This window comes from Mauremys reevesii, linkage group 15 (assembly GCF_016161935.1).
Source record: "Mauremys reevesii isolate NIE-2019 linkage group 15, ASM1616193v1, whole genome shotgun sequence".
NCBI lineage: Eukaryota > Metazoa > Chordata > Testudines > Geoemydidae > Mauremys > Mauremys reevesii.
The window spans coordinates 23865333-23892502 of record NC_052637.1 but is presented as its reverse complement, the minus strand read 5'-3'; the positions used below and the strand labels follow the sequence as shown (position 1 = coordinate 23892502).

The following is a 27170-nucleotide window of genomic DNA, read 5'->3' as shown; positions in this document are numbered from 1 at the left end:
CCTTTTGGTGCTGGGATCCCAGTCAATTGCGGCCACCAAAGCACCGTACCAGGGCTTCTTTGGCTTTTGACATCCAGCAATATACACACAGGGCCAGATTCTGATAAATTAAGATACTCCAGATTTACACCAGTGTAAATGAGTCAGAGTCCATCCCAATGGGCTTGGGAAAGCGAAATACCACAGGTCCTAAGGCTTCTGCATTCTGGAGCCTGAGCACAAGACTGATACTGGGGTTGAAGGTCATGGAAAGTCCCCAAAGACTCCACTCCTATAAGGAGAGAACACAGAGAGCCTACTCCAGAAAGATGCTTGTGGGCATCAGACTTAATAAGATTCCCTTGAAGAGTGACGCTACAAAGGCAGGGAGGAGATACCCAGTAATAAAAGCAGGCACACGAAGTAGAGTCTTGCAACCTGACCCAACCCCAACTACAAGTATTGGCCTCAGGTCGGATCATCTCTGGTCACCTCCTCCTGCCAGGCAGTCAGCGCAGCGGCAGCCATGTGCCCTGCTCCTGCCGGCCATCACCACTTCACTGCGCTGCATGAGCTACCAACAAGTTGCTGTGTCTCTCACTCTGCAGCCCACACAGGGCAGCAAGGTGGCAGCAGCCAGCAGGAGTGGGATACGGAACCATCACTGCTCTGACCCCACGGGCAGGAGGCAGCCAGAGGTGGATCACAGGCATGAGAAGCAGGAAGCCCCCGCCAGGCTGAACCCTAAGGACGAGGCAGCGGCAGTGCTGACACAGGTAGGAGAGGAAGCATTGGGTCGGTTCTGAAAATGACTCAGCACTCTTGGGTTGGGTTCAGGTTGGTTGTGCTCAGCTCCAGCTTGGGCTTTTCAATTAGAGCTGAGCAGATCTCTAACCCAAGGGGCCCATGGAAGATCATATCATACCCTCGAGCTCTGATGGCTCCACAAGTCAGGAATACTGCATATGAACAAGGACACTGAGCGCCACGGGGGAGGGAGGGAGCCAGGCCGGAGATAGTAGTGCCCATGGGAGATATGCACCCCCCAGCTCTTCTGAAGGCACTTTCCTAGCCTCTGCCACAATGCTTCCTCCTCTGGGAGCTGCAACTATGGCAATGTCACAACCTTCATGTCCCACTGCAGGCTGCGTCTCCAAAGCCACTGAGCAGCCTGCTATGGGAATCCCCCTCCATTGCAATGATTGTGACATCGGGCCACTTCTGCATGTTAGAAATGGATTGGTCTGACGTGCTTTCTCCCCAGTCCAACATAGAGAAGGGCCCAGATCTAATCCCCTGGTGTGACTTGCTGGAACGCAGAGAAAGTCCAGCTCCAGATGTAGCTCTGAACGCAACAGCTCAGACCTGTCTGTAATATACTCACAGTAAAATACCATTTATGGGGTAGGCACCAGGATAAATAGAAAACACATTTCCTTGCTCCCTACAAAGAGGAAAAGAGAACCACATATCCCTGCTACAGGCCTCCCCTTGGCATGTTTACTATTTGGTTTCCATCAGACAGTATCTTTAGTGGATCCTTGAACAGTCTGATTACCATAACATGACCTGGAAATATGGGCCAGACCCTCAGCTGCTATAAATCAGCACCATTCTAATGGGGCAATGCTGATACACACTAGCTGGGGATCTGGCTCACACTTTGTGCATGTAAACAGTCACCATCAGGTTCATAGAGTCCAAGGGCAGAAGGGACCACTGTGATCAGCTAGTCTGACCTCCTGTGTGGCACATGTCAGAGAAGAGCTGTAGAATGTAGAATTTGGTCCTATCTGTCCAATTAAATGAGCAGCATCTTTCCTCTGAAAAGGCTCATACGTGTGATGCCTGTGAAATCTGCAGTGGCTGACAGAAAAGTTCTTTGTTGAGTTATTTCAAACCAATGGATGGTGGGGAAATGGGGTAGCGTCCGTTTGATTTTTGGTTGTGTCAAATATTTAACCAAAGAGGGGAAATCTGTGTGTACCTCACTGACTAAAGTGAAGGTGTGAATGAAAAACACCTGAAATTTGTAAAAAAAAAAAATATGTGGTTAAAGTATTCAGGGCCAGATCCACAATCAGTCTAAATCAACATTGCTTTGCTAGTTTCATTAGGGGAAGCCTGTTTACACCAGCTGAGGCTCTGGCCCTGTGGTTTTCCAACTGTACTGATGGTTTGTTATTCCTGATGCTCAAGTTCCAGTCATGTCAGAAGGCCACATTCTGCTCTCAGTTATACCATTGTCACCTGCAATCTTTTGGTCCTGTTGTTATTTTAGAGCCTAGTCTTGCCATTTTTACTCAGTTCTGATCCAGTTGATATTACGGCAAAATTCGCACTGAGATAGGGTGACCAGACAGGAAGTGTGAAAAAACGGGACGGGGGGGCAGGGGGGCGGTAATAGGCGCCTGTATAAGACACAGCCCCAAATATCAGGACTGTCCCTATAAAATCAGGACATCTGGTCACCCTACACTGAGATCAATGACTCTGAAGGGGACAGGCTGTCATTTGGGGAAGGGGAGACATGGGGCATAACCCTGCTCTTTTCCTCCCTGTGGGTGGGCAGCAGGGTTCCAGTGCGCTCCCCATTCTCTCAATTGGCAGAAGGAATGGTTGCGCCCTAGGAAACAATGTGGAAAATTGTGGAACAATATGGAATTCCAACAAAATTAATTAACATTATGAAGGCATTCTATGCCAAATCAAAATGCTGCATTGAAATGGAAAATGGATTGAGTAAGCCATTCACCATCAAGACAGGTGTAAGGCAGGGTTACATCCTGTCTCCTTTTTTGTTTATGCTAGTCATCAACTATGGATTAAAACAATGTGACAGTGATACATATGGCCTAAAATGGAACAATTCAAGGCTACTTGATCTAGACTTTGCTGACAACATTGCTCTTATCCGTAAAAGTAATGGAGAAGATAAGTTTGAGATACAATGCAAAGAAATGTAAAGTCCTGTTAATGGGGACTGCAGGGACAGAAATAAAAATTGAAGAAGAGAACTGGAGAAGGTGGACAATTTTACATATCTTGGAAGTACCATCAGCCAAGATGGTACTAGTTCCGAGGAAATAAGAAGAAGAATCAGGAAAGTAAATGCTGCATTTGGAAGACTCAAAAACATCTCCCTCAAGACAAAGCTGAATGTGTACAAAGCAATTGTTATCACCATCACAACATATAGCAGTGAGACATGGCAACTTACCAAGAAATGCAAAAGCTGGGTGCATTTCATCACAAATGTCTGAGAAGAATATTGGGAATAACATATATAGAGAGGAAGACGAATGAAGTCAGAAAAATTACTGGGCAAGGTACCCTCTCACAAATAATCTACAAACGAAGACATCAGTGGCTGGGATATGTGCTGAGAATGGAAAAAGAATGCTTGCCAAATACCGCCCTTGAATGGAAGCCAGAAAACACAAGAAGAAAGAGAGGAAGACCACGAATAACATGGAAACGAACATCAAACACCTCAACGTGAAATGGGAAGATTTGGAGAGAAGGGCAGTTGACAGGCAAGGATGGCAAATGTGGGTAGCCCAATGTGCAGCAATGCACGGGCTGGACTAAGGTCTATGGTAAGGAAAGAATAACGGTATTGGGTTCCTTCTGCAGAAAGGATAATGGGACTGATTCTCCTCCTAGTTATACCATAATGAATCAGCAATCACTGTGTCAATCTGGAATAACTTCACCAAAATCAGTGGAGTAACAGCAGTGTAAATCTGGTGTAAGGGAGAGAACTGGATTCTATGGCTAAGATTTAAAAAGCAGTCATGGGGATTTAGACACATAGCTCCCATTAATATTAATTTAGAGATATGTCTAAATGCCTCAGAGTGCTTTGAAAACCTCAACCCACAGTCCTAAATTCTTGACATGCCCATATAGGTAGGGCCACTTTGAGACAGTCTAGTCCAGTGGTTCTCAACTAGGGGTACACGTACCCCCTGGGGGTACGCAAAAGTCTTCCAGGGGGTACAGCAACTCATCTAGATATTTGCCCACTTTTACAACAGGCTACATAAAAAAGCACTAGCAAAGTCAGGACAAACTACAATTTCATACAGACAATGACTCATTTATACTGCTCTTTACACGATACACTGAAATGTAAGTACAATATTTATATCCCAATCTATGTACTTAATAATGATATGATAAAAATGAGAAAGAAAGCAATTTTTCAGTAATAGTGTGCTGTGACACTTCTGCTGCATGCTGTGACACTTTTCATTTCAACTCTCTCATATTGTTTCAGTAATGTCCAAATATTTCATTTTAATAAGGTGATGTTTGGACTTTCTCATTTAAATTCATTGGATATATTATATTTAATATTCTATATATTACATTCAATATTTATATAATATTATAATGTTTAGACATTAGTGAAGTGAAATATTTGTATCTTATGGAAACTAAATGATTCAACATTATCACAATGAAACATTTCAGTGGTCCTGAGTCAAAAATGTGGGGGAATTGTCATTTCATGGGAAACAGCAACATTTTGGCTTTCCATTCTGATTTAGAACAAAGTTTTCTCCCCAAAATATCAGAATTTCTTGTGAATGAAAATTCTGTTTTCCAGCCACTCTGACGAGGTACATAAGTTGGTGGATAAGCCTATGGAAGGACAGATCTATGGAAGGGCATTTTGGGTGACCCAGGGTGAATAAAATAATTAGTCTGCCCTTGCAAAATCATTTTACTGGGCGCTGATAAATGTTTAAATCACTTCAGAAGCACCCCCCACAGCTCTAGTTCCAGCACCTATGTGCCACTTACAAAACTACCCTGATATCTTTGACACTGTATTTTTTTTCATGGTATAATAGAACAATAATCTTGTTTTTAGTTGGCGGCTTTCTGACATGCTGAGGTTTTGTGTCGATGTGTTATCTATCATGGAGAAAACCAGATAAACAAATACTACTGCTTTTCCTTCCTGCCTAGGCTCCCCACAAGAACTAAGAGGATGTTTTGGAGTCTCTTTCTCTGGTTTGATGGCTCCAAACACCAATAATCACAGCACAACTCCCCACCCAAGTAAGTGCGTTATTCAGGAAAATGGCAAATTCTTTCTCAGATGAAGACAAACTACAACCTACCCCACCCATGCACTAGTAAAAATAAAGACAGCATGGGAGTTAGTCGCAGTCAGTGAATGAGCTTCAGACAGGATGATGTAGAATTCCCAGTGTTAATATGCAGTGGCTGGGACTCAAACTCAGCTTGATAACACTGTCTAAGCTTCCTGTTCTGGCTGAGTTCATTCAAATAGAACTTGCTTAGATGAGCTCAAATCTAGACATGTGCTGAATGGGTTGAGTGATAATTCAGACATTGCATCAGGAAACCTGAGCTAGCTGTCGCCTGCTTAGCAGCTGGAGAAATCCTTCCTAGCCTTCATTTTGTCTGATGTTCCCCTTTTCTGACCTTTCACGTTTTCTTGTTTCGCGTGCAAAGCTGGGAAGCCCGGGGCAGGAGTTCATACGCAGCGTGCCCAGCAATTCCCTTGCAAGTTTGGTCTGACCCAAACTTGATGGTGATGCCACAGCAACATGCGCATTGGGTATTTATATATTGATTAGACAGAGAAAGTGAAGTGGATGTGATTGGCAGGGCTAATTAGCAGCTTGCACTGGTTAGACTAGCACTGCAGACCACAACAGTGTGTGTGATTGTCCTTAACTTGGCCTCAGTCCCCAGCCTAAAGGGAATGTAGTTGCTGAGTTTCTTATTCTAGCTGGGAATCTTTTGATTTTTAGAGTCCCTGACTGTGCTAGGAGACTCTTCTCCTCTGCTTTGTCCTCCAGTCTCTGATAGTCCAACACAATGTACCCAGTGCACAGAGAAAGGGTTTTCCCAGAGTGGGAGCTAATGGCTCAGTCTCAGGATGGGCTGTCAGGTTGTGGCAGGGGTGTGTGGGGGGGAAATGTCCTTTAAATAACCCCGCCCGGCACATTGGGGTCAGCGATACAGTAGCTGGTGGGTGGTGGCTGTTTTGGATTTGTTGTCGGCCAATCAGAAGATGGCACAGAATGTTGCAGGAGAGCCCGTCAGCAACAGAGAGCCAACGGAGCTATGCAGAGTGCCCTGGGGCAAGGCGGGCAGCTGTTCCCAGAGACGCGCTGAGTACGTGCAATGTTCTGTTCTGGCACTTGGCTTGGGGTTGGATTCTGACCAGGCCTTACACTGATGCACTATGGGGCATGGGGGTGTGGGAGGGAGAGCCCAGGGTGCTGGCCGAATTGCAGACCCTGCACTCGGGGTCCAGCAAGGGCAGCACTCTGGTTGCCTGCGGGGTGCAAGAGATGGAGAACAGGCAGAGCTGGCTAGTCAAGCAGGCGGGAGCGTGCTGCCACCTCTCACATGAGGGCAGTTTGTGCCCTCCCCCATCCATCAGACAGCCCAGTGGAAGGCATTCTAAATATGTGTAATCCTGCCTCAGCACTTGGGATGGACGAGCTGACTGCTTGAGGTCCCTTCCAGCCTGACATTTCTGTGGTTCTCTCATTCTCCCCTGGCTGCGTGCCTCTCTTGTTCCTCCCCAACAGGGCTGTGCCCTCAGGGCACCACCTAGCCCTCAGAGAATGGTCTTGCTGCAAAGGATGGATCCAGAGCTGAGTGTCCCCACTGTTCTTGGCCCATCTCAAATTACACTATATTGTAGAGAAGGAGAATGGTCTGGTGGTTCAGGACTGGAGCTCCAGAGACCTGGGATAAAACCCTTGCTTTGCCAGGGACTTCCTGTGTGACACGGGCCAAGTCACCTAATCTCTCCCTGCCTCTGCTCCTACAATGGGGTTAATGAGACTTTCTTTCTCCCACTCTTTGACTGTCTCATCTCTACAGACTGAGGTCTTTGGGGGAGAGACTGTCTGTGCAACACCCAGCAAAATGGGCCCCTGATCTCAGAGAGACCCCTGTGTCCTGCCAGAAGACCAATTTTAATAAACGTATTACTGTTTTGCAAGTATGGTGGATGACATGTTTACAAGTCACTTTATCTCCCTTGATAGGCCAGGAGGATTTTCACTAAGGAAACAAGTTCCACTTTATCCTACAACTAATTCAAACCCTTGTATTCCCAGATATTCCACTTTAAATGTAGCTCTCTTCTTAGGTCAGACCCTAATCTTAAAAAATATGGCCTTATCTGTACTAAGTCTCTTGCTCTCTGAAAAGGAAAGACGTACACAGACCAAGTCGTGTCAAACTGTGATGCAGTTCATTACTCATCTAGTCATCAGCATTCAGTCATGTAATTCAGAATAGCAACTCCAGCCCCCATTTTCCCTTCCCTGCTCCAGAAAAAGGCTTGTCCAATCTTCAAATAGTTTTTTACTCTTCGCATGGACTAAGAATATCAGGATGAGGATGTGACACACCCAAACACTTCAATTTCCCTTGAAGCGCAATGGCTAGTGAAATACACACACGCACAGACACACTTGATCATGAGGATGTGCCTTGTGCTTCCAAAGTAGAGCGACAACTCTGAGTGAAATGAATACTTAACCAAAGAGACATCTCTTAGCCACTATTCATGACTTCAGTTGGAATGAACATTCCCCAGCAGCTCATGGAATGCACTCAGTATCAGGACCTATCCTAGGTGAATAATGCCAATGTGTAGGGCTGGTTAAAAATTTGTATTTGAAGGAAAACTTCAGGGTTTTGACTAAAGAAACATTTTCATGGAAAGTGTCTGGATTCCATGGAAACCGTCATCTTTTCATCAAAGAAATAACCCCCAACCTCCAAACTGGAAAAATTCAATTTTTCATCAGCAAAACAAAACCCCAAACCAAGAAATGTGAACTTTCCATTTTCATTTAATGTTTTCATTTTTTTGAAGGAAAAGTCAAAATTTTCCATGGAAAAAAGAAACCTTTTTCCAACTAGTTCTGCTGACGAGCAGTCCAAGCGTGCCGTGTCGGTTTCCATAGCCGGGGGCATGACACCACATGTGGCTTTTGTCACAAGTTGCTCCTGTTTGTGCCATGTCTGCCTGCATGAGTTCTAATGCTGTGAGAAATGCTAGCAACTAAATCAGAAAAAGAACATTTGTGGGTGTTTACATTTCTTTGTGACTGAACGTCAATGGTCTGAATTAAAAAATTCCTTGCAAAATGTGTCAGAGAGGAAAGATCGGCTTGGGGTTAAGTCACAGTGTGGGTCTCACGGGGCAGTGACTCTCAACCTTTCCAGAGTACTGTACCCCTTTCAGGAGTTGGATTCGTCTTGCGTACCCCAAGTTTCACCTCACCTACAACTACTTGCTTATAAAATCAGACATAAAAATGCAAAAGTGTCACAGCCCAGTATCATTGAACAATTGCTGATTTTCTCATTTTTACCATATCATTCTAAAATAAATCAATTGGAGTGTAAATATTGTACTTACATTTCAGTGTATAGTATAGAGAGCAGTATAAACAAGTCATTATGAAATTTTAGTTTGTACTGACTTAGCTAGTGCTTTTTATGTAGCCTGTTCTAAAACTAGGCAAATATCTAGATGAGTTGATGTACCCCCTGGGAGACCCCTGCACACCCCCAGAACTACTGTCACAGCGTATGTCTACAATGCAATACAACACTTGGGGCTAGCCTATATCAGCTGACTCCAGCTTGCGGGGCTCAGGCTGCAGAGCTATAAAATTGCAGTGTAGACATTTGGGCTCAAGCTGGAGTCCAGGTTCTGGGACCCTCGGCCATTGTGGAGTCTCAGAGCCCGGGCTCCAACCTGAGCACAAACATCTACACTGCAGTGTTAGAGCCCCGCAGCCCGAGTCCGCTGACATGTGCTAGCCATGGGTGTTTTACCGCACTGTAGGCCCACCCATAGAGTCTGAGGGCAGAAGGGACCAGCGGACCATCTAGTCTGCCTGCCTATCATAGACCACCAACATTGCTCAGTAGATCTTGGTTCTATTCCTGGCTCTTCTTGTATGACTTTGGGCACTGCCCCTAATTTCTCTGCATCTGGGTTCCCATTGAAGGCCAGATTGTGGTGCATCACTGTGCAGCGGTGAGAGGCCATGTTATGGGGCAGGTACTGGCCATCCTGCTCAATAGTGAGAACCAGGCAGAGGAGGCCAGGAACCAGAACTGGGGGACAAGGGTCAGAGCCAAAGTCGGAAACCAGAAACCACAGCCAAGGTTCAGAGCTGGAGTCAGGAGCCTGGAAGGGAATGCAGGGCTGATGCAGGAGAGGAACAAGGAGGGGTCAGGGCGGGAGAGAAAAGGTCACAGCTGTGGGCAGAAGCATTGACCAGCCAGCAACCAACTGCTGATGCTGAGCTTGAAAGCCACTGGCTCCCTCCAGCAAACCAGGTGATCCCACCACGACCACACTCAACTCAGTCAGGCCGCAGGCTGGCTTAGATAGCCCTCAGGCTCAGCTGAAGTTGCTCAAACCTGGCAGGCCACTGCTGCTCTGGCTAGCCGTGTAGAAGGGAAGTGGGCCAAAAGGGACAGGAAACAAGTGGAGCAGGAAACTTTCACTTCATTTATGTCTACACAGCAAAAGCTGTGCATGGATTAGCCTACCCAAGCTAGCTTGATCCAGCCGGCGCTGGTAACAATAGAGTGACAACAATGTAGCACTAGTGTCAGAGCAGGCTAGCAAGCTGAGCACGTACCCAGGGTCTGTGCAGGGCTTGTACAGCTATTCCACCCGTATTAGCTGGATTCAGACTCGCTTTACTGTGTAGACCTACCCTTAAGGCGTGTACACAATGTGGCTAGCACAATGAGGCCTTGATCTGCCTAGGGCGGTAATATGAATAATCATCATTTTTGCTCAGAAATAGGGGAATTTTGGATAAAACTCACGCTTCCTAAATCTGGACTTCCTAATTGTTGTTTAGGCAGAGATAAGTCTTCACCCTGTCCGTGAAATCTTGGCCCCATGAAAGCCAATGGCAAAGCTCGCATTGACATCAATGGAGCCAGGATTTCACCCTATGTTTCTAGGTGAAAACCCCAGTGTGTAAAGTTTCATGACAAAGCTTCATCCTGCAAGCCTGAAATCCCCGGCAATCGACATACAGAATGTCTTGTAAACATGTTGGCACAGTTTAAGGAGAGAGTCGATGGTGGAAATCACTGTATGCAGTGTAGTTGTAGCTATGTCGGTCCCAGGATATTAAACAGACAAGGTGGGGGAGGTAATATCTTTTATTGGACCATCTGTTGGTGAGTGAGAGACAAGTTTTGGAGTCGCACAGAGCTCTGCTTCAAGTCTCTAAAGGTTTCAGAAGAAATCATTGTCCATCAGGGGAGGTTTAGGTTGGATATTAGGAAAAACTTTTTCACTAGGAGGGTGGTGAAGCACTGGAATGGGTTACCTAGGGAGGTGGTGGAATCTCCTTCCTTAGAGGTGTTTAAGGTCAGGCTTGACAAAGCCCTGGCTGGGATGATCTAGTTGGAGATTGGTCTTGCTTTAAGCAGGAGGTTTGACTAGATGACCTCCTGAGGTCCCTTCCAACCCTGATATGATTCTATGATTCTGTGATAGGACAGCTGGGTAAGATCCCTGCCAGAGATTCCTGCTCTTTAAAGAGAGATGTACTTACAATGCCACCTCTTTCATTCTGCCTCTGCTCAGGCCCGGGAGCAGCATTCACTGGTGTTCTGACTCAGCTTTCCCAGCAGGAAGGGATTTTTACGGTGCCTCGCCCAGGCCGTTGGGCGAAGCAGGTGCACACCATACTGCAGTTTGAGCGCCAGAAATAGTTTTGCACAGGAAGTGAATTTTTTTCTGATTAGTTCCCAACCAAGACAAAAATCCCTCTTGCCAGCACTGTTTTGCTTGTTTTTTTCACCTGCTGCAACAGGGCTGCTTTTTAAACTACAGCTGTGCCCAGGAGACTGCTGGCAACGTTAACCTGTTAACATCTCGGGTGGATCATCAAAGGTAGGAATCAACCCCCAACTTCAACCTCTATATGTGCCCCCATAACCCCTTAGAGGCAGACAAACCACTGCACTCAGTGGTGCAGGTATCACACCCACCGGTCATTCACCACTGGGCCTTGAAGGTGGTTTTTTCATCTCCTGCTGTATCAGTGGAGGAAGAGCTGTGGTGAGGTCCTTCTGGTGAGATATTACAACGAAGCACCAAGAATGTCAGGATGTGGGTGTAACATTACCAAACACATCAATTTCTATTTCACTGAGGCAGCATCGCCAACTCTCTTAAACCCTTGTGTTAGTCTATAAAGTGCCACAGGATTCTTTGCTGTGTGAACACTCTCGTTCAGAATTAAAGTGGCCTTAATTTGATATTCACTTCCCAAATGAACTAAGATAAAATCAAATTAAAAACCACTTTAATGCTAAATACCAGCCTCTACTCAGGGATTTCATGAAGTTTAACTAATGCACTTCAAATTCGCATCTTTAGTTAATTCAGATTCATTTTCTTGGATGTTCCAATATGCAGACAAGCCCTCAGAGGCACCTTGCTTATGGAAAGCACTATTCTAGTTTTCACCCTTGGTTCTGCAATCATCATCTAATTTCCAAAAGAGCATGCATTATTCTAGCCTCCACCCTGCCTGGTGGCCATCAAGGTAATTTCAGAGGGCCCCAGATTCTGTTCCCTTACTCACACTGGGCAGTATCCATCTCTGAGAACTTGAAGTCAACAGGACTTTTTACAGACCAAGTTGCTATTCAGTAGGTGAAATCCTGGTGCCACTGAAGCCAGTGGAAATTTTGCCATTGACTTCACTGGATCCAGGATTTCACCCAATATGCACAAGAGTATCAGAAGTTGGCCCAGAGTTAGCAATGGAGGTTTCTGCCAGCTCATTGAAATGACCCACTGGTTAGCGGTTACATCGTTCCTTAGCTGCCCTTCTGATCACCGTCAACATACACCTAGGGAAAGTCCACCATACGTCACTGACATATTCCTCGTGAGCCCGAGAGGCGCATTTTTTAAAATCCGTGTGCGCGTGTTACTGTGTAAAACACTATAGCTGGACTGTAGTATGAAATGTGAGCCGTAGGGTTGCGTGTGAGTCTGTTTTTAGTAGGAAGATACTGGGAGGCCATGACACAGGCAAGCCATGCTAAACATGTGAAGCAGGAATGTTCAGTAGCCAGAAGAATTAGCCTTGAGAACAGGAATGTCAACTTCATACAATTAATCTTCCCAAGGGGAAAAGAACATTCCCCTGATCTCGCCTCTGGGAAACACGGTACAACCCAACAAGGAGCTCTCTCAGCTTCGTCGCTCTTCAGCAACAAACAAGAATAGAAAACAACAGCAAGGGCATAAAGGGAAACCATACATGCGCATGACCCCAAATATAGCTCGGGAAGGGATCTGTGCTGTCTACGTGTCACACATTTCAGGGCTGAGACACCTCCCTTAGGCTGAACGATTCCGTTCAGTTTATCCAGACGGATTGTCACATTTATTGACTCAAGGGGCTTTTGAAGCGGTTTAAGCTGCAAGGAATTCTTGCCTTTGTTTCCATTTTCCCATTTGCCTCTGCAGGTCCCTCCTTTTTCTCTCCATGCCATGCCATGACTCCAGTCAAGGAGCCAGTCTGTACAAGAGGATAAATGCTGTTTTAGATTCAGAAAAAGCCCCACAGTAGCTGCAGTTGTTGAGTTAGGCTGATGTTATTTTTTTTCAGGAGCCCAGCGATTGACCTGTGTGAAGGTGATTAGTTAAGGTAGCCTCTTAATTACCTTATTTTCCAGGGCTTTAGAGGCCCCTGGCCTAAACAGAGCATATGGAAGCAGCAGTGCATTTTGAAGTGGTGTGCAGGAAGCACAGGCTCCAATAACACGAGAGAGGTGCACCAAAAAAGAACTCTCCGCTATTATGTTTTAACAGCTGGTCCATAGCTAAATCCTTCCTTTGTATCCCAGGCTTGGGAGTTTGGTTTTGATGCCTTTGGGCATGAACAGCTTGGGTTGATGGGGGGAAGGGTCAGACCACAAAAACTAACTACTGCTTGGTCCCCTTAATAATTGCTGTCCCAGATTATCCTTGGTCAGACAATAATTTTGGCCCAAGCAGATAATTCTCTCCAACTCTGTGCCTGTCCATGTGAAGATAGGGCTAAGAAAGTTTTTCTTATTATTCCAGGAGATGACACTGAAGACTCAACAGTGCTTTTTCTCATATGCCCTGTGCTCTTCTTGACCTCAGCTGACTGATGATAAAATTTGGTAACTGAGCACCAAAAGCATTGATGGATTTACCATAAATTCATACAGAAACCACATGTTGTGAAATGGATCCAATATTCCCTTAGACACCAGAAGCTATGAATTGCTTTATTCCTATTTAGAGACTGGTCCAAACCAACAACCCAGAACTTTGGGTAAATTTGAATTCAGGACTCAGATTTGTGCATCAAGCCAATGGCTATTTCAAAGCTTTGATCATGACAGACAAATTCAGCAAAGCGCTTAGGGCCTGATCCTGGTGAAACTTCCATCAGCTTCGATGAATCAAGATCAAGCCTTTCAGTGGATGGTTAACTTCAAGCATGTGGGTAATCCCATCCCTACTCTGCACAGCCTTTAAACACAAACTGAACTTTAAGCACATACCCCACAGATCACTGAAGCATATTTAATGTTAAGCACATGCTTCAATGTTTTGCTGAATCAGGGCCCAAAATACCAGATTCAGGCTATCCCATTGTCCTCCCATCTGGATGGCTATGTGGAATTTAATAAGTGAAAGGAGAGTTAATCAGCTTTGCTCTTGGGAGTCACCAAACTTCCTAACTGGGGCCAGGAGGGACTTTTTCACTGATGGTGCATTTTCTCCAGGTTAGATTTTTGTGCATGTGCACTAAAAGTTTAAACATTTTAAAGACTGTAGAATGCTGATGGCAGAGATGCCACTGAACCACTACCAATATAAAGGGCCCATGGCCTGGTCTGGTGTATGAAACTTACAAAAGAAAAGTTTTTTACAGAATGCAAACTGAGCCTGTGGAACTCCCTGCCACAGTATATCACAGAGGACAAGAAATTAGAAAGGTTCAAAAATGGATAAGACATTTATATAAATAACAAGAACATCCACAGCTATGCTGACAAGAAAACATTTGATAAGGGGTATAAACCCTCCTAGATTGGGTCATGAGCCAATTACCAACTGCCAGGAAATAGAAAGAAACTTCCTCTATTCACAGGTTTCCCCTTAGTTATCCATGAAGTGGGAATTTCTTGCACCTTCCTCTGAAACAACTGTTAGACACAGGGTACTGAATTAGACAGAACCCTGGTCTGACCCAGGCTGGCAAACTCCTTTATGGGAATGCTATGTGAGAGTTGTGGTTTCATTTCCAAATATCATCTCTCAAGGCTGCACCTGAGCCCATCACTGATTTGATTGCAAATGGTTTGCAAGAGGCAACTTGTCTGATAAATTATGAGTTGTCGCTGGTTCACTGAAGTGAATCCAAAGATTTCTCTTGAAGAAAATGGGCTTTGGATCAGCCCTGGGTCTCTGAGGTAAAAGGATAGTCTCATACCACTCATCAGTGTCCCCTTCCGACTGTGCCACAGAGCTGTGCTGATGGGTTTTGAAAGATATGGTGTCGATTTCTTGCAGAGAAAGGCAGCGGCTAGGGCACAAGGATCTATCTACAGGCTTGGGGGAGTAAAGTGGGGAAGATGGGAGCATTCTTGTGACTCTGCAGAGTATCAGATCAGAAGGGAGGGAGGCTGGCTTTGTGGTTAAGACATGGAGCTGAGAGCAGTAACATTGGAAAAATGTGTATAGTGGGGGTGCTGAGAGCTACTGAACAAAATTGTAAACCCTGTATATGATGGAAACCACTTCAAGCCAGGGGCTGCTGTCACGCCCCCAGCACCCCTCATTCCAGCACCCTTAGCTGAGAGGTAGCCCCAGCTCTGCCACATATTTGCTGCAGGACCATGGGCTCTGTGCCTCAGTGTTCCCAACCAGTAAATTGGGGCTAATGTTACTTTCCTAGCGCACAATCAGATAGTGAGACTCCATTCATTAATGTCAGTGTACCCTCAGAAGGGAGTAACTCGAAAAGAAAAGAAAAGAAAAGAAAAGAAAAGAAGCCTCCAGAAAGGTGGAGCTTCTTTGGCTCTTTGCCAATGTCTGCCTTGCTGCCCACTTATGAGAAACCAATTTTATTGGGAAAGGGAGAGAGACAGAGAGAGAGAGAGAGAGGAAGATGGCTCATGAAAGAACCTAGCTTCCTAGAGAAGCTATTGAGAGCCACATTTCTACCCATCATCCTGTCTACTGGCCCCTGCCCACCTTCCATAATGCTTCAGGAAAAGCCCAGCTTTAAAGCAGCAGCCCTTGTCCAGGAAGTTACCAGGCAGCTGCCTGCACGCTTCTGTTACTGTATTTTTTCTAGCCTATAGGTGGCAGCAACTCTCTGAAACTTTCTGAATATGTGGATTGAACAAAAGATTTGCTTATACCGTGTAATCCCATGAAGGACCCAAGGCATCAAAAGTAGGTGACAAGGACACAAATCCCAGTGGAGAAAGGAGGGGACAGGAAGAAGCAAAGCACATACATAATGTACACACATGCACGCACGCGCACACACACACACACCTGGAAGGGCTATGGCTATAGTTTAGGACTACTCATAATAATTTATCAGGCAAATGTTGCCTCTTACAAACCATCTGCAATCAGATCAGTGATGGGCTCAGGTGCATTTGCCCTGTGGATACATACTCATTTCCTCAGATGATTCTAGGTCCATAGATTGTCCTGCAGCAATTTGTTGTGAGTATTCAATATTCTGAGTCATTCCGGCCAGACACAGAGGTCATATTTGAGCGGTTTTGATTGGACGTATAGATCACTTGCTATGTTTCTGTTGCATGACTGAATAAATGTGACTCTCAGATGGAAGCTTCCAGAGTGAATACTTCCCATTACAAATGCTAAATTAGCTTTCTGCAAATATCCTAAGACAGTCACTTAAAAATTTGCTGGGTCCACCAAACATTTCTGCTGGGAAACTTATTTGCCAGAACATTTGTGGGAAATGAACACAAAAGAGGCAGAGAGAGAGGTGAATTGAATTTGTTTACAAATTTGAACTGTTTTTATTATTATTATTATTTATTTATTTTCCCCCCAGTATTTGCCATTTTCCTGGCTGGACCAACAAAGTACCACTTTGCACTTCCCAGGGCCTTTCCTTAGAGATCTTCAGAGTCTTTTACATACATTTAATCCAGCCTCACATCATCCTCCATTGGGTACAGAAGTGTTACTATAATTATTCCCATTTTACAAATGGGGAAACTGAGGCCAAGCATGTTATGTGGTTTGCCCAAAGTCACACAGCAAGTCGAAGGAGAGCCAGAATCAGAATGCAGGAGTTTTTTCTGCAAGGGCCTTCCTCTAAGCACTAGCCTACACTTTCTCCCCTGTCGCTGGATGATAGGGTGTTTGGAATTAATATAAGTTCAGCACAATACAATACATTTTACAACAGCATTTTTATACACAGCACACAGATTGCTTCAGAAAAGAGGTGCTGACAAATGAAAATACTGGCTGACATTTCCAAAAGCGACGGGTGATTTTGGGTTGCTCAACTTGAGAGAGAGTGAGGGCTCAACACTCACTGAAAATGAGGTCCCTTTAAGGTGTCTGAAGTTGGGCTTCCAAAATCATTGATCACTTCTGGAAATCTTTGTTGATTCCCTCGCAAGGACCCAAACCTATGAAACATGGACTCAAGTCACAATATTTGCCTCTGGATTTCAGACCCCAAAAGTCTAGGGGCCACATTGAGGGGTTGGTTCCAGTGTATTTTCCTCTCCTCTGGAAAAGACAGATGTGGCTGAATGTAAAACGGAAGACATTAGAAACCACCTCCCAAATACTGCCTTTCGCTACACAAGAACAATCATTGTGAGCACCTCTGAGCTTTCTCTATCAATGAACTCTGCAATAGTGCTTTCTCTACAGGGATTTCTCCATCCTGTTTTCAGCTATGCACTTCCAATACTCCTTACAAATGTAATGGTAAATGGAGCCTGTGCACATAACAGAATTAAATGAATCCCTTCTCGATTGTGTTCCACTCAAAGAACCATCAGGGTGCAGTCAGCTGAGTAGCTCAAACAGAGACCTCCCTATTCTGCAGCAGAACGGTTTCCTTGCCACATCTGAGTTGCAGCACAGAGCCAGAAATCTGGAAGAATTTAACACCCGGTGGATTCAGACACAGGGAACAGTGTTCAAAGTAAACACTGGAACCCCTCACTCATCATCCAGGAATGCAGAGCCAGCACTACCCTGAGCTCAGCAACTTTTGCTGAGAGGGATCCAAGCTGTAATGCAATGGTGCCAGAGCCAATGTGAAGGAAATGGGGTCCCGGTGTGTTCCAGGATAACTTAACTTTAGTTACATTTTTAGGGGGAAAAGCTAGCTCACCGAAGTTTGTCTATGTGTCCTTCTGGCCATAGCCGGTGAAGTATATGGGCCCGTGGTGCCTGTGCACCACCAATACTTAGAAACATGGGCCCGGCTCCACCAATGTTTGGGCTTACCGCGCTTTGTGGGGGGCCCGTGCTTCAGGGGGATGCAGGATCCAGGGTGGCCCTGGAGGTTAGCGGGGGGCCTGGTGCTGGCATCAGCGAGTGACCTGGCCCCAGCCTACTCCGCCGGCTCCTGGTGTCGCTCAGGGGAGGGAGTGGAAGCTGGAAAGAGACGGGGTGGGTGCTTGGGGGAAGAGGTAGAATGGGGGTGAGGAGAGGGTGGAGCAGGGGCAGACTGGGGTGGGTCGCTCACTGCTGCTGGCGCCAGGTCCCCCGCTAATCCCCCAGTGTCTAGAAACCACCTCCAAAATACTGCCTTTCGCTACACAAGAACAATCATTGTGAGCACCTCTCACAATGAACACCTGGACCCTGTGTCCCCCTGAAACATGGGGCCCCCAAAGCACGGAGTCTGGGGTGGTTGCCCCAGTCCATCCTATGGACTGAATGGCTCTGCCTGGACCCTGAGTCCCCCTAAACCATGGGCCCCCCCAAAGCACAGGGTGGTTGTCCCAGTCTGTCCTATGGACAGGACGGCTCTGCTTTGGACCCATTCTGGGCACCAGCAAAAATTATACAAACCTGGCACCCATGCCTCTGGCCACTGACTGCAGTCTGTCCTGACCCTAAGTCTGGGTCTCTTTTAGCTTGTGGGACACTAGCTAGTATGTTTACAGAGTTCAGTGACTACTAGCAGCTCTTATTTTCATTTGCATGGGCTGATACGAAACAGCCTGTGAACTTTCAGGGCATCACGAAGAGCAAAAACAAGGGACTATTGTCACGTACGTGAGAATGCACACGTAGTATGACATGACCAAGAATGCTTTGTTAATATGAAACAAAGGGGAAGGAACTATATTGTGTCTTATGGAGAGCGATGTCTTCTACACCTCCTGAATGGCCCTTCATTAGGGCCCAGTTGTGCCATCCTTACCAGTCCCTTAGTGCACACAGTCCAAAGGTACGACTCAGCACGAGTAAAGGCAGGACAATGAGACCCTAACAATGAATAATAGATAGGCATTTGTGTTTGCAGAGTATGCATGTGTGTGTTCTGTGCCCCCTCTGGGCCAGGTTCTCCTCTCGGTAAAGCAGCACAGCTCTATTGACTGCAGCTGAGGCTCTGGCCTCTTTGTGTTTGACTTTGAGCCTGCGGTGCAAATGAACCTAAAAACTCAGCTCGAAGCACCAGTTTTGGTTTCCTGTCAAGGTGGAATCAGGAAAAACTGAAGAGGGGTTGAAAATGAAACTTGGATGAAACTGGTCAGAGTGTCCTGTTTTCTGATTCCAATGTAGATGTGCCTGGAAATAAGAGTTCTCACACGATTTTCACCCAAGATGGTGAGATTTTGTGAGACCAGCTGGTTTGGTGAAGTTTCTGCTTCTTGGGGCCAAAATCTCATGAGACTAGCTCCTAAGGTTTCAGCAGCATCAAATCCAGACACTGGACTAAACCTAACTCACCTACAACCAGCAGCTTCTCAGTCCATATCCCTTTGCAAAACACGGAATGTAAACGGTTTCCAGGCAGGACCACATGTGCTAAAATAAGCCTAAGGTTAACTCAAACTTCAGGCCAGGATCACCAAAAGTTTATGAAATTCATCAGTGAACCTGCTTCAAGTTCCCAGGCCTGGTTTTGTTACAAATCTTTTGTACATCTCCGATACACATACATTATTCATGTCTTCAAATGCACTTGTAATACAACACATTAATCAGAGACATTCATCAGACGTATTCTACGCTTACTGAAGATAATTTTGGGGAAGGGCTCATGAGATTTTTCTATATTGAACAGAAAGAAACCCAAGAGACAGTGGGGAAAGGTTAATTTGTTATTTGCGGGCAGTGTTGTTCCTCTTAACAAACCTGCCTGCCGTGCCATACGCACACAAACAAAGGATCAGCAGTCAGGACGTTACTTTACATTGATCTAGTGAACGTATTCTGGGCTACATGAGCCATTTGCTTTACAACTGTCATGAGGATAGGATAGTGGTGATGAAACACCAGTTCCGTGGGGCTTAATAGGTCATGACCATAATGGGCCTGGCTGGAAAGGAGACTGGGAAGACCAGTGAGATTGAGAAGACATGACCATTTTTGAGTTCTCGCGAACTATCTGAGGACATACCGCCCCACCCGTATCTGCTTAGCAACATTCCCACGCATGGAGAAGTTATGCATGAAGCCAGATCCTTCTGTACCTTGAGTGTCTTTGGCTAGTTGAGCTACCTGGCATGAAAGACTGAACATGAAAAGCAAGGGCAAAGTGTTTCCTGCACAGTCTTGAAATGGAATCATTGCTTAATGACTTTGTCAAATGTTCTGCCTTTGTAATGTACCAGGAAGACCATTTAAAAAAATAAAGTTTGGCTGCATCCTATTCCAGGGGCATCATTGGATATAGAGCAGGGGTAGGCAACCTATGGCACGTGTGCCGAAGGCGGCACGCGAGCTGATTTTCAGTGGCACTCACACTGCCCGGGTCCTGGCCACCGGTCTGGGGGGCTCTGCATTTTAATGTAATTTTAAATGAAGTTTCTTAAACATTTTAAAAATCTTATTTACTTTACATACAACCATAGTTTAGTTCTATATTATAGACTTATAGAAAGAGACCTTCTAAAAATGTTAAAATTTATTACTGGCACATGAAACCTTAAATTAGAGTGAATAAATGAAGACTTGGCACAGCACTTCTGAAAGGTTGCTGACCCCTGATATAGAGCAAGGGGGACAATTACCCCCCCAAGACTTTACATGGGTTTTGTGCCCCACTATGTCTTCCATTCCCATCACCTGACTTTGCAGGATAGAACATAACATATTACGTTGCATATACTGACACAACTGCCCTCCACAGAACTTTTCTGAAATGTGGCCAGTCCTACCCTTGATTTTGTGTTTCCCTGCTCCCCCATGCCTTATCTCCAAAGGGCTACTCTAAAGCTTTCTGAAGATGTGTTGCAAAGGATGACGTGTGTGGTCTGATGAAGCTGAAACACGCATGCTCACATCGCTACCGACATGTAATCAGTGGCTCTCAGCAATTACGAGGCAACTCTCCAATCTACCAAGTCTCCCCTCTCTGGCTCTTCCTCAGAAGACATGCAGCACTTCCCCAGGAAAGGCTTTTGAAGGGTGCAGCGTGGGTTCTGGTAATGGGACATAAAACCTTTGCCTGAATCCCATCCAGGTAAGTCGTGACTAAAAGTTCCTACTAAAACTGATCAAAATCTTTTGTCTCCCAAAAGAATGTTCTGCCGAAAAATGCAATTTTATCCTATAGATATATAATATATTTGCCAAAAAGGGCCATTTTTGACTAATATTTTCTATAGGAAATTTCTAAACAAAATCTTTGGTTTGGTTTCTAACTGCATTTTTCATTTCAGTTTGGTACTCAAAAAACAACAAGAAACAAAAATTTAAATTTGAATCAAAATGGAACAACAATTTTAGTTTTGTTTAGTTTCAAAAGATCCCCTGAAGAATCTCAAATGAAAATGTTTCATTCAACATGTTTCGCTGGGAAATAAAAGACATTTTTCCAGCCAGCTCTGTTTGCAACTGTCCGTTTGATGGCCCATGTGGAATAACGAATACAAGGGCCTGGTCCATTTTCAAACAGACAGATGTCCACCTTGCCAAACCCACCCTCCCATCTAGGTAGTCTCAGCAGTGAGACCAATGACTGAACAGTCATGAAGACTGAACTTTTCTCCTTGAGCGTCTTTCTCCAGTTCAGGGTTGAGGCAGATGGGCAGTAGTGTGTGGAGAACCTTGTACTGCTGTTGCCTCAAGCTTTACTTATTCTGTTGATAGAGAAATTCTGTCTCCAAGCTCCTCAATATATCACTTTCCAGCACCCACTTAGGATACATCTATGGAAGTGCGTAGAGTTCAGACACTGCACACCCAGCTAGCCCTGGTATAAATAGCTGTGTAGACGGAAGCATGGCTTAGGTGAGTTCAGTAGAAACTTTCCCCATTTAATCCAGCTCAGAGAAATCTTGACCCAATCCCAACAGGAAAACTTGATGAAATATCTATTCCACTGGGTGGTTCCAGCACCTTGCATTTTTGCAGAGTGTGTGCTTCAGACACTTAACAAGCACATTGTATGTTGGCCAGTGTTAGAGTCCCAAGGAAAATGTCAGTCATTTGTAATTGAATTCATGTACTCCGCTCCGCCCACTGAAGATAGATACTCAAGAAGCCAGTCGTGATCATATGAGTGACAATCATCCAGGCATTGTCACATTTCTGGCATCTGCACCACTTCCTGTAACAAATAAAATGTGAGTTCAAAGACCAGAAAAGATGCTACTGAACTCACAATGGACAGATGCCATTTCTATCTCTCTTTATGCTATTGTAGATGGTTGGAAATTGTGTGCTTAAATTGGGGCGAGGGGGTTGTATTTGTGTTTGTGGGGGGGAGGTTGATGAAAACTGGTTTGTCAACAAAATGGAAATGTACACAACTTTTTTAAATGGCTAAAATCTAACATTTTGGGGTTTTCTTTCAAACACCAACCCCTGAAAAAATGTCAGTTGCCAAAAAACTAGAAACTTTTCAGTTTTTCAAATAAACCTCCAAAAATGGAGATGGAAACATTTAGAAGAAAACGTAAAGGTTTCATTTTTGTCAGGATTTGGGGTTGGGGGGGATGCAGGGGGAAAATACAAGTCCCAGCCACCTGTAGGCAATATACCAAAGACATCATTCATTAATACAACACAAAATGGACACTCAACTAAAGGAACCAACAGCCTCCTCCCAAACAGCCATCTTTCCTAGACACACCTTTTGAAAAGGCCTGATTAGATAGGCCAACAAACTCAGAGTTTGGCTACCCCATGTCTTAGTGCAGACCAGCTGGGCTGTGAGTTCTAATGTACAGTTGCGTGCCGTGATCTAATTGCTGGTGCAGTAAATGTTCCCTAGTGTGCAGTGATATAGTACTGTGAAACGGGACTACGTCAGCACACGCTAGGGAACTTTTAGTGCACACCAGCAGGGTTTATACAGACAGTGGGCAACCTAGAACCTGCACCCCAGCTGGTGCACACTCATGCACCTCAGACTCTGCTCAAGCAGCTGTGGAAGCGAGTTCAAGAACGGAGGGTCCTTCACTGAGCATACTTCCTCATTGCAGCTCCTAACACAGGTGGGACAGGTGCAGAGAAGGGTTACTAGGATGGCCCGAGGAATGGAAAACCTCCCTTATGAGAGGAGACTCAAAGAGCTTGGCTTGTTTAGCCTAACAAAACAAAGACTATGGGGAAATATGACTGCTTTCTATAAATACATCAGGTGGATAAATTCCAGGGTGGGAGGGGGTTTATTTAAGTTAAGCACCAGTGTGGACACAAGAACGAATGGATATAAACTGGCCATCAACACATTTAGGCTTGAAATTAGATGAAGGTTTCTAACCATCAGAGGAGTGAAGTCCTGGAACAGCCTTCCAAGGGAGGCAGTGGGGGCAAAAAACCTAACTGGCTTCAGGACTGAGCTTGATAAGTTTCTGGAGGGGAGGTATGATGAGATTTCCTATAATGGCATGTGGCCCATTTGCGACTGCCAGCAGCAAATATCTCCAGTGGCTGGTGATGGGACACTAGAGGGGAAGGGCTCTGAGTTACTACAGAGAATTCTTTCCCAGGTGTCTGGCTGGTGGGTCTCACCCACATGCTCAGGGTCTAACTGATCGCCATATTTGGGGTCAGGAAGAAATTTTCCCCCGAGTCAGATTGGCAGAGCTACCCTGGGGTTTTTCGCCTTCCTCTGCAGCATGGGGCATGGGTCACCTACAGATTTAAATTAGTGTAAATGGTGGATTCTCTGTAACTTGAAGTCTTTAAACCATGATTTGAGGACTTCAGTAACACAGCCAGTGATTAGGGGTCTATTACAGGAGTGGATGAGTGAGGTTCTGTGGCCGGCAATATGCAGGAGGTCACACTAGATGATCATGATGGTCCCATGGTGTGTTGCGGTGGAATGTATGGAAGGTGACCAGAAGAGCACACTGCACTCCAACTGGTGTATGGTCCCCAGCTGGTATAATAGAGCAGCCCCCAGGCTATTGTGGCCTGCGGCAGGGCAGGGCAGAGAATGAGGGAGTATTAACCAGTTCCTTGATAGCACCTGGCTCTGCATGCAGCAGAGAACCTGGCCCAACAGTTCTGCTAGATGAGGCATAAACCTTTAGCTGAACCAACCGGAGCTGTGGTAAACGTGCCTCAATTTACTAGCTACAGCCTTGTGGCCTCTGTAACAGGCCGAGAGCCAGACTGCTTAGGCCCTCCCATGTAAGAAGGAAACTGATGTCAGGGGGCTGGCAGTGAAGGCCTATAGCTTAGCCGCAGGTCACAATACTAGCACCATCTGTTTTCTGTGTCCCCCTGGGCAGGACTCCAAGCTTATAACAACATATGCATATATCTGTCTACAGACAGTACACGTTATTTGCCTCCTACCAGCACTCTGACGGCCAGTGGTTGTCAGCAAGGCTTTGGAGATGGCCTCTCTGTTGTGTCCTGGCAACTATGCGCACCTCGCCTCTGGGGAGAAATTGCAAGCCGCATGGCAAGCAGACCCGCCAATGTTTTTGCCTGTCAAACGAAGCCATAAAGTTTGGCCGTGCTAAGTGAATGCCAATGGCTTTGCTGGCTTTATAAGCGCATCCTTTTCTCTAAGGCGGTGTTCCGCAGCCCACGGTCGCTGAGCCTGAGGGTTCAGACAGTGTTATTATAACCCCAACCACGTGGGTGGCAACAGAAACATCTGCAGGCTGATGGATGCATACAGTACGACGTGAGCTAAGAAAAATAGGTCAAAAAGAAACTTGCCCCACCCACCTCAAGATGTCCGGCGCGTGACTGCTCTGCTGCCAGCTGTTTGGAATTTGGAGACAGCCTGTCTTTCATGAGGGAAGAGGGCTGGGTTCTGTCTTCCTCGGCCAGCTGGTCCCACAGTTGTAAAGAGCCCAACTCCTGCTCCCTTCTGCAGCAGGAGAGGGGGAGCAAACCCTGCAGCTCTGCTGTGTCTGTGTGCGGCTAGATTGCAGGAACCGCCAGGGAAGCATGCTTCCTGTGTGCCACAGAGCCCAGCTCCAGGGAGCTCCTGGGGTGGCCATGCACAGTGGTTCTTTGGGGGCAGGAGTGGAGAACAGGCTATTATGTGGATTCCCCCCTCTTCTTTCTCCATGCTACGGAAAGGGGCTGCAGCAACTACTCCAGTTCTTTGGCCGAAGTACTTGCTGTAAAGTGGTGTGATGGCTGCTAGCTTGACCCACACACCAGGATTGAACCAGGAACCTCCATGGCTACACGCATGAGCTGCTACAGCTAATGAGCCAAGGCTCCACAGCTAGACTTGTACCCCCTGCAGATCGTGGACAGAGGGAGACATGTCACACATTCACCTCTGGGCTACTGCAGTGTGGCTTCCTGGGAGGAAAGATTCCTCCCCCCTGCAGTCCGCGAGCGTGCGGCCAAGGGACTTGGCCTTTGGGGAGAGGATTTAGACCAGGGTTTCTCAAACAGGGGTCACCTCTTGTATAGGGAAAGCCCCTGGCGGGCCAGGCTGGTGTATTTACCTGCCCCGTCCACAGGTCTGGCCAATCGCAGCTCCCACTGGCCGCGGGTCACTGCTCCAGGCCAATGGGAGCTGCTGGAAGTGATGACCAGTACGTCCCTTGGCCAGCAGCTCCCATTGGCCCGGAGCAGTGACCCGCGGCCAGTGGGAGCCACGATCAGCCGGACCAGCGGACGCGACAGGTAAGCACACTGGCCTGGCCCGCCTGGGGCTTTCCCTACACAAGCGGCGACCCCTGTTTGAGAAACCCTGATTTAGAGCAAAGTGCCTATGGGCAGTACAATGGCTGCGACCCTCTTTCTGGGTGTGACTACTAGATATACCTCTAGTAGTCGCTGAAGCTGGAGTTAATTGCTGCAGGGTGCACGCACACACGCACAACATCCAGGCACTGTTGCAATGTGCACTTGCTAAAAGAAAAGGCCACAGGTGGGGCTGCTTTAAATCATGTATGGAAATTAATGGGAAAGGGAACTGATTGGTACTGAAGCGAATCGCCTTGAGCAGCAGCCCCTGTTAGCCTGATGGCTCAGAATCACGTCTTGTGCTGTTAGTGGTCTCTGGAGTGAGAGTTCCTCCTTCTGTTTCAATTGTCCCTTCCTAGGGACCTCACGGGGCTCCCGACCTATCTATCCAATTTCTAAGGAGCATCTCTTGGAGAAAGTACTACACTCCTTCTCACCCTTCTTCCCTTTGCTCTTTGTTTCCCTCATCTCAGCTGCCCTCCTCGGAGTTTTCCTTGCATTCTAATTCCACCGACACAAACTGCACTAGGCTCTCCATTTTTTGAAGCTGTTGGTGAATCTAGGCTGGGCTTTGCCATGTAGCTAAATCTCATTAAAGGTCAGTGGGAGCTGGGCGCCAAACAGCCTTTGAAAAATCGCAGCCCCAGCACAGGAGACAGGTGTCATGCTAACAGTTCTGCAGGGTGCCCTTCTCCATCTGTCCACAGCACAGGTATTAGCAACCCCCACCTTACTGCCCGGTCTCCATTGGCACCAGGGCTGGCCAGTCACCACCAGCCCTTGCCCTCTGTGCTGAAACTAAGGGTATTAGTTAGTGCCAGTCATGGAAGTGAGCTCGATGATGCAGATACCCACACACCATGCAGGTCAAGTTCATCCCTGGTGTAACCCACACCCACTCTGCGTGGCGCTCGGGTCACAGAGAACAGCTGAGCTGGCTACAGCCTGGGCTAATGCAGCTGGCTCTTTCATTTGTGGCCATAGTGCCTCGTGCATTTAGATCTACAAATCCTGGGTTCAGTCCCCCCAGCTGACAGCCTGCTCTGGAGCATGCAGTAACGTTAGCAAGCGGGTGTAACTCCTGCTGATGATGACTTAGGTGAGGGTTGAATTTGTTGCACAGACTCATTTCACACTGAACAGAAACTACTTTTAGTCCCCAACAAGTAAGTGCATTCACCCTAGTGACCGAGAGCCTGACGGGTCTGCAGACCATTACTCAGCCCCCAGGCCATTTGGTCTCCTTCTAAGCCTCTCACAAGGGACTATTTTACACAGCATCTCTGCAGCACCCAGAGGCTGTCCCACCACGGGAGGAATTCTCAAGGGACCGTTACATTGGCTTTAGAGCTGCTATGAGCTTCCAGGGCTGACGTTCTGACCCTCTATCAGTCATTGACAGTATACTACCACCCACGCTCCATTTTGGATATCTAAGGGCCTGATACAGCCTCCATTCCTGTAGTGTCCGAGTGCCTCAGAATCTTTGATGAATTTGTCTTCCCAACACACAGGTGGAGAAATACTATGATCCCCATTTGAGAGATGGGAAACTGAGGCACAGAGAGGCTAAGGGCCATGCTCAGCCACCTCCCAAGTGTGTGGGGCAGCATGGGAGAAAGCAGAAAGGTGCTTGACTGAACACTGAACAAGCGGGCAGGGGAGGCTGGCATCATGACCGGGTGAGCAGAGGAGCCGACCTTGCAGTAACCAATGAGAGATGATAGGTAGGTGGAGATAGGTCTGATGCAAT

General features: G+C 46.4%; 1 protein-coding gene across 4 annotated transcripts in view; it reads right to left on the bottom strand.

Annotated features, from left to right (window-relative positions):
• Positions 1-27170, bottom strand: part of CDRT4 (CMT1A duplicated region transcript 4) — a 109450-nt gene that overhangs the window by 24804 nt on the left and 57476 nt on the right. Inside the window, exons 3-4 of one of the 4 annotated variants that reach the window (XM_039500264.1) lie at positions 12495-12578; positions 11032-11112 (exon numbers count right to left, since the gene is read on the bottom strand). The exons of 2 other annotated variants lie outside the window; for them this stretch is intronic. In XM_039500264.1, coding sequence (XP_039356198.1) covers positions 11039-11112; positions 12495-12578 — 158 coding nt within the window. In that variant the 3' untranslated portion in view covers positions 11032-11038. Of the gene's footprint in view, positions 1-11031; positions 11113-12494; positions 12579-27170 lie in introns of those variants that run through there. One more of the 4 variants, XM_039500263.1, reaches the window with a different exon arrangement.